We start from the raw sequence: 13,384 nt of genomic DNA, 5'->3' as shown, positions 1-13,384 counted from the left end.
ACCCCACCCCACCCTGTTTGTTGCAGTACCACATGGCGGTGGTGTTGTCCGTGAACACCTGCACTACTCTCCCTTTGACAGAAGGAAGGAAGGCCTTCAGTGCAAGACGGATCACCCGATGCTCCAGAAGGTTGATGTGGAGCACGGACTCCGCTGGAGACCAGACGCCTCTGCTCTCCGCCTCTCCCATGTGGCCGCCCCATCCCAGAAGTGATGCATCTGTCACCACTGTGTACTCTGGCTGGGGAAGGGAGAGGGACCTGCCGTTGACCCAATCCAAGGCCGTTGGCCACCACTGTAATTGGTGTGCAGTGCCTTCCGAGATCTGGATGCAATCAGGTCCCACTGCAGAGCCCGCATATGCCACCTGGCATAGCCCATCAGCAGGATGCAGGAGACCACGAGGCTCAGTAGCCTCAGGGTCAGTTTGACTGAAACCCGGAATAGAGGCTGAAAAATCTGAATCATAGCACGAATATCCCGGACTCGCTGTTCGGGAGGATGGTCGGGAGGATAAGTCCAAAACTGCACTGTATCCAGAACTGATCCGAAGAAAAGGAGCTTCTGAGAGGGAATCGGGTGTGATTTTGGCACATTCATGGTGAAACCCAGCAAATGCAGGAGGTCAGCCGTAGTCTGGAGGTGGGAGACAACAGCTTGGGACAAGGAAGCCTTCAACAGCCAGTCGTCTAGATAGAGGAAGTCTGGAACCCCTGATCTGCGCAGATGAGTTGCGACCACAGCCATCACCTTCGTAAACACCTGAGGGGCGCTGGTAAGGTCAAAGAGGAGCACAGTAAACTGAAAGTGCTTGTGGCCAACTGTAAACCGTAGGTAACGCCGATGGGTCAGCAGGACGGGGATGTGAAAATAAACATCCTGCAAGTCCAACGATACCATCCAGGTTCGAAGGCAGACAGGACCTGAGCCAGTGTCAACATTTTGAACTTCTCCTTCCGGAGAAGCGGTCGACATTCCTGAGATCCAAGATAGGAGGCAGGCCCTTGTCTTTCTTGGGTACCAGAAAGTAGTGGGAGTAACAACCACGACCTACTTCTGGGGCAGGAATTCGCTCGATGGCTCCCTTGGCCAAGAGAGTCGTAACTTCCTGTTGGAGAAGGGCCAAGTGATCCTCCTACATGCGATGGAATTGAGGTGGCATGGATGGAGGGGTAGTCTCGAAGGGGAGGGAGTAGCTCCTTCAGACTATCTGCAAAACCCACCTGTCCGACATGATGTTGAGCCAGCGGGGGAGGTGATGGTGGGTCCTGCCGCCCACTGGCAATTGGTGGCCTGAAAGGTCAGACTAGGAGGGTGCTACAGAGGGGGCATTGGTGGACTGCCTTGCCCTCTGGCTCCCAGACCCACAACGGTGGGTCCCAAATCCCCGGCCGCGCAGAGGCTGGACGGCTTGTGCAGCCCTGTGGCTCTGGGTGGAACATGGCATGGCACTCCTTCCGTAGCCACAAAATGGGGCGAAAAGCAGACTGCGCAGGGTGAGAGGTGGAAACGAGGCTCAAGGATCTGTCGTAGCACTGGAGTCCTTAAAGCACTCGAGCGCGCTGTCTGCTTTGTTGCAGAACAGGCAACGGCCATCAAAGGGCATATTCAAAAGTGTAGCTTGGACATCACCCGAAAAGCCAGTGGACCTCAGTCAGGTGTAGCGTCTAATGGCTAATGACATTGAAATCGTCCTCCCCAGCGAGTCAGCAGTGCCAGCCCACAATGTATGGCGAACTTCACTGCGTCTCTCCCTTCAGCCACTGCACAGGAGAGCTAGGCCCGGACCTCCTCCAGGCACTGTGGCATCGCCTGCGTGACTGTGTCCCACTCAGACTGGGAGTAACGGCCCATGAGACATGCGCTGTTAACCGACTACAGTCCTAAGCTGGAGGAAGAAAACATTTTCATCCCAAGATGGTCCAGCTTCTTGGATTCCCGATCAGGTGGTGTGGTAAGGAATGCACCCTTGGAAGTCGAGGCTTGGACCACCAAGCTCTCAGGGGTAGAGTGTTGGGAGACGAAAATGGGGTCGCCCATTGCCAGGTGGTGGCGTCGCGCAATCATCCTGTCCACAGGAGCCCCCGTGTTGGGTTTGGACCAAGTGCCCAAAAGGATGTCCATGAGGGCAGCAGGGGTCCGCAGAGGCCGCTGCCAGTTGAAGCACCTCGGTTAGGAGGTTAGTCTTGACCGCCAGCGTAGGAAGCTCAAGGTTCTAGGCCTCAGCCGCCCTACGCATCACCACTGCATATGATACACCCTTCTCCGTAGCCATGGTAAGGGGAGAAAGCATGCCAAGGTTTGGAGAAGTGTCCAGGCCACTGGCCTCACCCAACTCCTCTCCCCAGTCCGGTTCCTCCAACTGGTCTGCCAGAGGGTCCAAAGACACCCACCCCCCCCCCCCCCCCCCAGTCCTCCTCACCCTCCTCTGGTAGCCACTCAGGGTAATAGTGAACACCAGGGGAGAACAGGGGTACAAAAGTACAGGTCGTTGTCGGTCCCGACGTCGGTCCAGCTCCGTGTCCACATTGAGAGGGAGGCCGGGGTCGACGTCGGCTGGGGACACAACCGGCGTCGGAGGGGGCAGAGGTGTCGCCAATGGATTCGGTGCCAGAGAAGGTGTTACGAGGTCGACCGACGCCAGGCCTGGATACCTGGGAGCCCTGTGGTGCCGAAGCCGCTGGCATCGAAGGCCTACAGGCCCCAGCAGAGTTCGCAGGGTCCGAAGTGGAGTCGGGCTGCCCAAAAATAGAATGGAGGGCTTCGCAAAATATACGAAGTTGAGAAAGGGTCGCTTCCGGAAAGGGATGGAGGCACGGAGTCGACCCAACAGGCTCCGCGCGTGGAGCCGGACGACTACCATCCGCAACCCCCGTCGGCCGACGGACGGGGAGAAGGCGAAGAATGACTGTGCTGCTTTGCCTTCTTTTGTGCTTCAACTTACCCGAAGACTTTGACAAGGAATGGTGGTGATGGCTCCGCGACCGGTCCCGTGACCTCCCTCTCGACCGGGACCTCGAGCGTCAGTCGGAGCACGACTTCGGGTCGTGGTCCCGCTCCAGGCACCAGAGGCACACAAGATGGGGGTCCATCACAGACATCAGCTTGTGGCAGAAGCCACAAGGCTTGAAACCTGTCTGCCGAGATGACATGCCTGTGCACCAGGAGTCATAACGACTCAAAAGACACAAATATAGAGTCTAAAAGTGGCTCGAGTTACTGCTCTCTCCGGATCTGCGCTGGCTAGCGTGGAAAAAGAAAGAACTGACGTCAGAGCGCAGGGGCGGCGTCTAAGTAGATACCCCAATGTCATTCCAGCGACCACGACGCCAACGACGAACGCGGAGTCTAACGACATCACCGACCGGCACGCAGGGGTACTTCTGAGGAAAAATTCTCCGGATCCAGTCTGACACCTGGGGGTAATTCTAAGGTGAGGAATCCATAACTAATTGTCTCTTTCAAATCATTCACAACACACCAAAAGAAGACATCACCATCTCTTGGCTTAAGCTTTGTCTTCATGTTATGTTTGTTCTCATTCTGTCCTGTATTTATTATACTGTCACTTCCCAAGACTCCCTGACAAATGCAACTTCAGCACTAGTAATAACCTGCACAAAACTAACTGGGATGAAAACTGCATGCATACATGCTCCTATTGAATGTTTTATACAGATCTGTCAATCAAACCAACATTTATAAGTGTTTAAAAGGTAATATAATCTACATAACAAACCAGTGTTTACTCACATCAAACTTTCATAAAAAATGTTCTTTCCTGTTCAGTAGATGCTACAGTTACCAACGTCTGAAGTTGTATGTGATTTAACAGCAGCAAACAAAACATACCATTTTGCTAACACATCGAGAAACGTCAAAACCTCTCACTAGTATAGCAAACACAGGTACCCAAATATATAATCCAAATCTGTACATGCACTTTCTTTATCGGTCACATTTAAACATTTGTTTTTTAGTATGTTAGAATACTGGAAGGCTGTGAGCTCCACTGAAATCAATGGAGTGACTCAAACCCAATAATGGCTGATACAGACCCTTTGATCCAATATTCCGATGTTTGTCTTTCTGTTTCTACATTTTTAGTTTATAACATTCTATCCCCAGTGTGTGGAATAATCTAATAGCCTTTTCAGCCCTTCAGCATCAAGCTTTAACAGCTCTTAAAGGGCTTCACGGCCTTTAAGAACTAATATTGTCCCCAACAGTGGGCTTAAATGATTAATTATGTTGCTTCTGCTGTATGTCCATGTGCAACGGGGCACATTTCAATACTCCTAATAAATCAACCATTTAACTTGAACACCAGCAACATCTACCACAACAAGAGAGAACCTTACCCTAGCAGGTTTTAGAGCTTGAGCATCAGGAAGGAACTTCAACAATGTTGACGCTGCCAGCAGCAGAAAAGATCGATTAATTGAATCTCCCCCATCAAGACACGAGAGTGATAACTTGTACAAACCATTGCAGGATTCATGGCGCACTGCAGTCTGAAAGAACAAACTGTTTTAAATAAAATCTATACATGAAAATGTTATGAGCAATTTTTCTTTAACAGACATTTTGAGAAAATTCTATTTTGGGTTACGAAATATGTAAATTAATTATTTCAAGGAAACTGTAGATCAATACAATGAGAGACACTGTAATACAGTTCCTACAAAATGTTATTTTATTCAGCTTAGGAAAAATAATCCTTAAAAGAATGCGCACTGAAGTTTGTTTCATATTAACAAATTCAGTGAACTCATTCCTACAAAGGGCTAACTTGATTGACAATAAAAAGAGCCTAGGATTAAATTAGACATTGCCATAATAGCTCCAACTAATACAGAGGCAAAAACTCCATCATTCAATATACAGAAGAAATATAAATGTACAAGTCTAACAACTCATCCAATGCACTGTTAGTCAAGTCAATCTTCCAAAGAACAAAAAAAAAAAAGGTACCCTCAAAAATACAGCTGAAACGATATAGGATGGAAAAATGTCATGGTTTGCCTCAGGTGCTCATTTTCACTACCATCCATCTCTGGTACTGGGCATTACTGGATGTCCCTTCAACACATTGTTCAACGCACTGCAACTCAGGATTGCGTCAGCAGGTGTGACAGAAGTTATGCTGTACAGAATAGTGGCCGTCACGTGTATGCTGCCAAGCTGTTATTTTCCATCGTAAAAAGCAGTGACCGTTTGCCCTAACTTGCAGGCAATAGAAGGATTTGAGGATCTATCACAGGATTTAAGGATCCTCAGTCTATAAAGGTCACATCAAGGGAGTGACCAGGTAGCTCTCTTTCCTACCTGGTGCGAGAGGAAGCCTCTGCTAGGGCTCTAATCTTCGCCTATGTTCCTCTGCGTGGGAGCAGCTGCTCTTCAGTCGAGATTATCTACAAAGTAATTCCACAGCAATTATTCAATCTCTCCCAGCGTGATCTTCAGAGGCTTCAGGGTAGAGAGAGTTGGGCCCCTCTGTTGTGCCCCTGTATGGTCCATTGCACTTAAGTACCGGAATTCTGTAACAACCTCAAAGATGTGCTATAACAACTGTTTTTGGTTCATTGCAGTGTTACATGCAAATCGAGTGTAAACCTTTGGTTTTGAGTGGTGTCTCAAAGTGGAACTACAGGATTTGGACAATGCCAGCCTTATTAACATTCTGTTGGGTTTAGCGAGATAAAGGTACTGTGCCACTGAGATGTTGAATGTTTACCATAGTGCATCATTTACTACAGTAAATCCTGTGTATCTTTCATTTCCTGTAGAATGATACTGTTCATATGAAATCCATGTAAATAAAAAAACTGTATTTTAAGTTGATGTAATAGCAGAGAGTAAAAGTAATCTTGTGCTGGGATTAGTATTAAAAAAACAGTCACTGGTGAGAGACTACAGAACATCCAAATGAACTTCCATTTCACAAGGCAAGTTGTGTGAATACAAAAACGTGAAGCCTCTTGTATGGCTTCTCTCTTTCATATCCCCTTTTCTCCATCTTCGCCGTCAACAAAGAGCACAGCTTTGGATGTGTTCAGCACAGCTGAGAGAAAGCAACAATGGTGGGTTCCATGACATTCCTGCAACTACTTTTAGATCTACAGATTAGTGGGGATTTGAATCTTACAAACTGAAATGCCATACAATGGAAACCAAACTGCCCTTAACAAGTGAACAGGTACCTAAAGGTAACTGCTGGCAAAATGGAAGTTTCAAAGCAAGATAAAATAGAAGTTAAACTTGGCATGCTTTATATTTGCATATTTCCCTGATTAATAGCACCTACTCCTACTTTAAGGGACAATACACTTAAGGAAAACTGAAGAAATGCTATAACAAATTAAGGATAGGCAATTCCAGCTTTACAGTAGAGTCCACTGGGGCCCAGGCTGTAGATCTCAACTACCTCTTAGTTCAAATGTATACGTTCCCAGCACCAGTTTTACGTTCTGGAATACCAATGCCACAGTGCATGCACAGATCACACATTTTCATGTTTCCAGTTGAACATCTAACGATTACTTCCTAATGATCGTACAGTTATATAAGCCAGTGGTCCGTGGACCCGTGGGGGCCTTCGATATCTATCCAGGGCGTCTGCAATTGTTTATATAATAAGCAATATTAGCTTGTTAATAAAGAATATATATGCAACAACCAATGTTCAAAGATTTAAAATGCTCTGCAAGTGTGTAGGAATTTTAAATTGAAAGCTAACAATTAAGGTGGTATCCTTATCCTGAATCGTGGGAGCAGCTGCGAGTACAGCAAACAGAATCTAGTATGGATTATTGAAGGCCTTTAATAAATCAGCACTAGTATGTGTCACCAAAAAGAGAACACGCATTAGGAGAAAAAATACAAAGCGATAGATATGCTAGCGTCTAGCATATTGTGCTCTTCTAGCTGTAAAATTTTGTAAAGTTCCAACTTTTCTTCAAAATTTCAATATTCACACATTTTCTGTTTGTGAAGTAAAATATTTATAAGTTGTGTTTTCGTTGGATGTCTTTATTTTATCTGTATTGTTTTGAGGTTGAAATTATAGAAATTGCTTAGGCAGAGGTCTCCAGCTTCCAGCACTGAATTATTGGGGATTTCACTGAAGTCAAAAGGCTAAGTAATGCTGATATAAGTTATAAAAATTCACATAAATAACTCAACAACAAGCATTTACAATGCAATAGGTCTCGCAACGACCTTGTTTTGAGCTATTGGCATTGTAAATGTTATTATTTTTTTCCCTTTGTTAAGCATTAATTAAATGGTGTAATGCAAAATGGCAATAGCTCACTTTGTTGTAATTGCGAAATCTATTGTATTGCGTTTGCACTAGTGTGAGTTTTGTATTGTAAATGGTACTGGCTTTTATTATTATTTTTTTCTCACACATTAATGTATGAGTTACTTACCTTCGGTAACGATGTATCTGGTAGAGACCTTGTCTAGCCGCAGATTCCTTAACTTAGAATATCCCCAGGAGTCAGACTTGATCCGGAAAATTCTTTGCAGCAGCACCTCTGCACGCCGGGGGACTGCGCCACACAACCCCGCCCTGACGACGTCCACGTACGTGACGTCAGCGAGGTCATTGAAGTCCCTCCCGGCGCGCTGACGTCAGTTTTCTTCGGAGAATCTTTTACACACCACAACGCGGAGCCACCAATAAAACTGTGAAAGTATGGGAACAGTGTGCGAAGGATGAAAAATCCGTAAAAGAAAGAAAGAAGGCGGATGGTGCAAAACACCATCATAAAAGACAGTAGCAGACACTGTCTACATATACGAGAAGAAGTAAAGGCAGAGCACAGCTCTGAGAAAAAAACCTCGCAAAGCATGGACCTTCTCCAAAGGCTGAATAAAAAGGGAAGAATATCGCAACAGGCGAGATAGATTGTTATTACCATGTAGAACTGTGAAGACCAACAAGGACGAAACACAGGAAGAACAGTCCACTGCGAGAAGGTATGAAAATAATGGTATTTCCTTAAGCAAGGGAAGACCGAAACATAGCCCAGCAGGTCCCCAAAGAAGGCTACTATAGAGGAGACAAGAGTCCTGACTCAATGGGGAAGGAGGGAAGCAACAGGAGAAGAAGAAGAAGAATCTCCTGACGATGGTGAATGAAAAGGCACCGTTTTACAGGACAGAAGCCACCTGGAGGGAGTCAGCCGCATATAGCAATTCTTAAATAGGGCACAACAATGTGAGCACCCTGAAAGAAAACGAATGGCAACTTAAAGGAGACAAAGTGGAGAAACCCAACTGGCAAGGTCCTTGCAGAACGGGGAGGATGGGTGGGCATTAAGGAATCTGCGGCTAGACAACATCTCTACCAGATACATCGTTACCAAAGGTAAGTAACTCGAACATCTGATAGAGACATCTAGCCGCAGATTACTTAACTTAGAATAGATACCACAGCCATACCCCCAGGGGGAGGTGGGTCTGCGACAGAACAACAGAGAGTGCCCAAGCACTGAGCCGGCAACAGAGTGACGGACAATGGGGAAGGCTGTGGCGGGACAGCCAGACAGCAACCCAATTAGCTTGGAAGAGCAAAAGATAACGGGAGGCAAGGCGTCCCAAAAAATGCCAGAATGGTGCTACATCATACCCGTATAAGTATGAGATGTAGAAACGGCACCAGCTGTATACCAGACAAAGAGAGAGAGAGAGAGAGAGTCCCAAACGAAGGAGGAAGAAGGACCACTCTCAGCTTAATCGTACGATGTGGACACCAACCAAAGGTTGTGGAAAAAACGAAGAGATGCAACCAGAGCCAACCAGGGTAGCCCACTGAAGGAAGGCCGGTGAAGCTACAGTCAGGAACCAAAGGGCAAGAGGTAGAAACTGAGCAATGTCCTAGAAGGACAGTCGGGAACAAGAAACACGCCAAGTGCACCCCCAGGCACCAAAGGGGGGACAGGGGCGAGCAGTAACAATCTGAAGCACGCTGATGCGTGCTACCTCTGAAACATGGACAGAGCCGACAGCCACAGAGACAACAAGGTGGCGTAGCTTTAAAAAAAAAAAGCATAGGAGTGCCCAACCAGGCAGCTTGAAGACTAAGGTGAGAACTAACTCACGAAATACAGATTTGCAGGATGCAGACCCTAGGACGACTGACATCAGAAGGGCTGTCCCGCAGGCACAGCTGACATAGTATAGGGTGATACCCAATGAAAGGGGCACCTCTGAAGGAAGTGGCAGCTGAGGCACCAGAGTACCAATAGGCGTATAAATGTCGGAAAGAATCTCAGAATTCTAGACCACATGCTCCGACTGGGAGTAAAAATTAACCCTCGCCCAGAAAGAGAGATATCGTTCAGTATCTGAACACCAAAAAGGGAGCAGTGTAAAGCCGGGGAACCACCCTAGGTAGTGGGACGCAAAAGTGACCCTATTGCTGAAGATGCAGGAAAAGCAACGAAGTGCACCTAAGTGTACTGAACGACACCCTGCCGCGTAGACCGAGGGCAATCCCGAGTGCAACACTGAAAAGCTCCCTGACCCATGGAGACATAGGACCAGACTTCGCAGCAGATATAGGAAGAAGAGTACCCATGGCAACCTGATTATACACATATAAATATATGTATACACACACACATATATATATATATATATATATATATATATATATATCAAAGAATGGTGAACGAGCTACGTCCATGCAACATGGGTGTTATAGGAGCACCAAAGAACTGGCACAAATAGGCACTCTTCACTGTAGTCAGGATGGGGAAAAGGAAAGATCATTTTATCAAAAAACCTCAATCACCTAGTTAATATCTTGGTGTAACCCAATCCAGCGTGCCTCATACTCTAAATATTAAAGGGAACAGATAGAGCCAAAGAGTGAACAGTCAGTACTTTAATGAATTTTTTTTAACTTAAATTTACTTTACGCATACCACCAACCTTCAATGTATATGTGTAAAAAATGTGTAAGAAAAAGAGAAAGTATCTCACGTGCACACCACCAGATGAGCAACTGGCAGGTTCTCACCAGCTTGCCCACGTTTGTTTCATCATTGATAACTTTCTCACAACAGAGAGATGTGTCCAGTGAAGAAGAAAGTAAAGATCAAAGAAAACTTGGGTCCCCCGTGCAAAAACAAAGACCAAGGAGGTCTCAAATTAAAAAGGAATAGACTCACAGGTACTATCCTCCTTTATTCCAGGTTGGGAGTCTATCCCACGTTTAAAAATACAGCATGTTGTATACCATTTTAATGACGGCCAACATGTTTCATTGCCAAATTATTTGTGGCAAATTCGTCAGGGCTAACAAGGTCAACAATCACCTCCCTGGACAAACAACATCAAAAAAGGACTGACAGACACAGAGAAAACAAGGAGGTTTAGTTTAGAAGGGATATGTCAAGAACACAGGCTCTCTTCGGTATACTTAAAATTCAATTACTACGATGTATGTGACAAGTACTCATAGTTAGTCCTATACTCTCATCATTCAATATTTACCGATGGGAGCTATGGGCCCACATTCCAGCTCCCACCAAGTCAGAAGGACATGTATCATGTACAATTTTCGTCACTTACAGAAGCACATTCGTTGCTAATGCTTGCGTCTGTGGAAAGATCATAAAACATAGTCACCAGCCTACCCTGTATCTAGCAGACTTCCTAATGTATTCAATCTCATATCACAAGATGAACCTGCAAGAGGACTCCTCTTTAATGTCCTAATTACTGCCCAAGTAATGCAATGTCACAGAGTCATGACTATCAGACATTACAGAAGATCGCCGCCTTCCACAATCGCAACAGGCGTAAAGAAAAAAACAATGCAATCTGCTTCAATCCTGACACTAGTGCCACTCAATCACCATTCATTCGTACAATACTCATTTCGTGCATGCAGACACCCAACTGGTCTTCATAACAACCTAATGTATTGACCAAGAGTATCTTCAGGACAGTTAATCCCAAAGAAAAACACATATCCCTTCTAAACTAAACCTCCTTGTTTTCTCTGTGTCTGTCAGTCCTTTTTTGATGTTGAAAGCCAGCAAGGAGGCGCTGAACAGTCGATTCGGCGTGGGAATCAAACAATAGAACCCTGTCAAAGGGTAGATCAACAAGTCGCTCCCGGATATTCTCCGGGAAGACGCTATCCCCCAACCAAGCTTAGCGCCGCAAGGCAACGGAACCAGCCATTGCTTGGCCTAAGGAATCGGCAGTATCCAGGGCTGAGCGGATCGTGAATTCAGCAAGGTCACGGCCATCCCGGAGAAAATGAAGGAGGTCAACACGAGCGCCTTCAGAAGTGGCCGAAAGAAGAGACTCTGTAGAGTCCCACAGGGCAGAGGTAGCCTGAGCCAAGACACACACTGTATTCAGTCAACGAAGGGCAGCACTAGTGGAGGCAAAGAGGTCACGACCCACGACTCAAGCATTAACTGAGGCAGGGAAGGCAGTTTGCAAAACAAACCCCTGCACATCTGGGTGAACAAATAAGCAAACTGGATCATGTGGAGCAGGACGGTGGCGGTGCAAGACAGAACGAGCCATCGGATCACAAGAAGCTGGCCGTGCCCAGATGCCCATAAGGGCGTCATAAAGAGAAGCTTCAAAGGGCAGAAGCGGCTCCACATTCCCCGACCCATGGTGAAGGACATCAAGCAGAGGGTCCACAGGCAAGGGGACCGAAGGGGGCTGCATGTTTAGAATACAAGTGGCCAATGAGACTACTCTAAGAAACTCTGAACCAGCCTCGGTAGCCCTCGAGGGGGGGACAGAGACAAGCCTCCGGTGCCGCACCGGCGCCGACTCAGCCCCAACCGCCGGAGCCGGGGAGGCAAGCCTCTGGCACCACACCGGCGCCGACTCAGCCTCAACCACAACAGGCTCCGACTCCGAAGTAAGAAGCGGAGTCGGAGCCGGGGAGGTGGGTTTACGACAGCCAGCCCGGAAGGCCAAGGTGTGCTCGAAGCAAGGCTTTGAGCACCAGCAACCACCTGCGATGCCACAGGGAGCCCCACGGGACTATGCGGCGCGGCTGGGGTGCTATGGGTCGTAGAGGGGGACCCAGCCAGGCCCCACCCTGACGACACCATATCTCCTTCGTCCCTGGAGGGCAAGAGCCTATTTTGCGAAAGGGGGGAACCCACTGGCGAGCCCTTAAGTAGCAGAGGCCCGAGGACGCCCCACAGACAGGAGAGGACCCAAGGGAGTCCTACAGAGCCTCGGCATAGGCCTCCATTTGGGTCCGAGTCGCCCCCGCACCCAGATAGGGCGGGCAGGGGAGGGGCGACTCCCGGGGGCGCACGTCCGCAGAGTTCCGGAAAGTAGTGCCCCTGACAACAGACGGAAGTGAGGTCGAAGCCTTCGCCGACATGCATTGCGACTTACCAATAAGGGGCAAACGTCTCCGGGCCCCAGAGCAATCCGTTGAGTCATGGTGTTCGCCCAAACACCACATACAGATAAGATGTGGGTCCGTTTCAGACATTTGCTGCAAACAGGAGGTACACGTTTTAAAACCCGAAGGCATCGCACACTGTTCCAGACGCGAAGCGTCAAAAGGGGCCTGAAACAGGCCAGAGGAACCGCTTACTCCGGATCCGCGTTGCACGCGGAAAAGAAGAAAACGGACGTCAGCGCGTCGGGAGGGACTTGTATGACCTCGCTGACGTCACGTATGTGGACGACATCTGGCCAGGGTCATATGACGCCGTCCCCCGGCGTGCAGAGGTGCTGCTGCAAAGAATTTTCCGGATCCAGTCTTGCGCCTGGGGATATTCTAAGTTAAGGAATCTGTGGCTAGATGGTTCTATCAGATCTAATGCATTCAAAATTTTAATACCCACTCATTTTCGAATAAGAACTCTGAGAGGATATTACATCTACCCATGGCCAGACTGGGTGGGACAGGTTGTATTGTACTTCCGGTTAATGAGTGAACCTATAGAGCAGTGACACCGCCTTGACGGTGCAATCACTACTACTCGTAGAAAGGGAAGGGGCTTGAATCTTAGCTTACATGTACTGGGTCCCACCACAACTCCCACTACAGCATGGTGAGCTCTTTCTGCAACCTCCAACAGAAAAACATCACAGAAAAACATAATATTTCTTAACTTCACAGAACACTGTAAAGAACTTGAAGAATGTGTCTACCTACAGTAATTATTCCAGTTCGAGAAGATACAACTCCAGAAAGGATAGGGATGGACAGACACATTCCAGATGACAGTAAAATGGCATTACAAGGGTGGCAGTAGACGTCATAAGGGGGCAAAGGCATTAAGCTTGCAAAGGTGTGAGGTGACACATGACATAATTGGAGATCTATTTGCTCCTAGTACAGCACATAGGGAGAGCTTCGAAACAGTGG

The 13,384-nt window shown here is 47.5% G+C and overlaps 1 protein-coding gene across 1 annotated transcript in view; it reads right to left on the bottom strand.

Moving 5' to 3' along the window:
- The window catches only part of USP34 (ubiquitin specific peptidase 34), a 2,509,780-nt gene that overhangs the window by 1,769,022 nt on the left and 727,374 nt on the right, over positions 1-13,384 (bottom strand). Inside the window, exon 37 of the mRNA XM_085612349.1 lies at positions 4,362-4,514. Coding sequence (XP_085468475.1) covers positions 4,362-4,514 — 153 coding nt within the window. The remainder of the gene's footprint in view (positions 1-4,361; positions 4,515-13,384) is intronic.

Source organism: Triturus cristatus, chromosome 6 (genome assembly GCF_964204655.1).
Source record: "Triturus cristatus chromosome 6, aTriCri1.1, whole genome shotgun sequence".
Classification (NCBI taxonomy): Eukaryota; Metazoa; Chordata; class Amphibia; order Caudata; family Salamandridae; genus Triturus; species Triturus cristatus.
The sequence above is the reverse complement of the archived record's forward strand: the minus strand, read 5'-3'. Positions and strand labels throughout refer to the sequence as shown.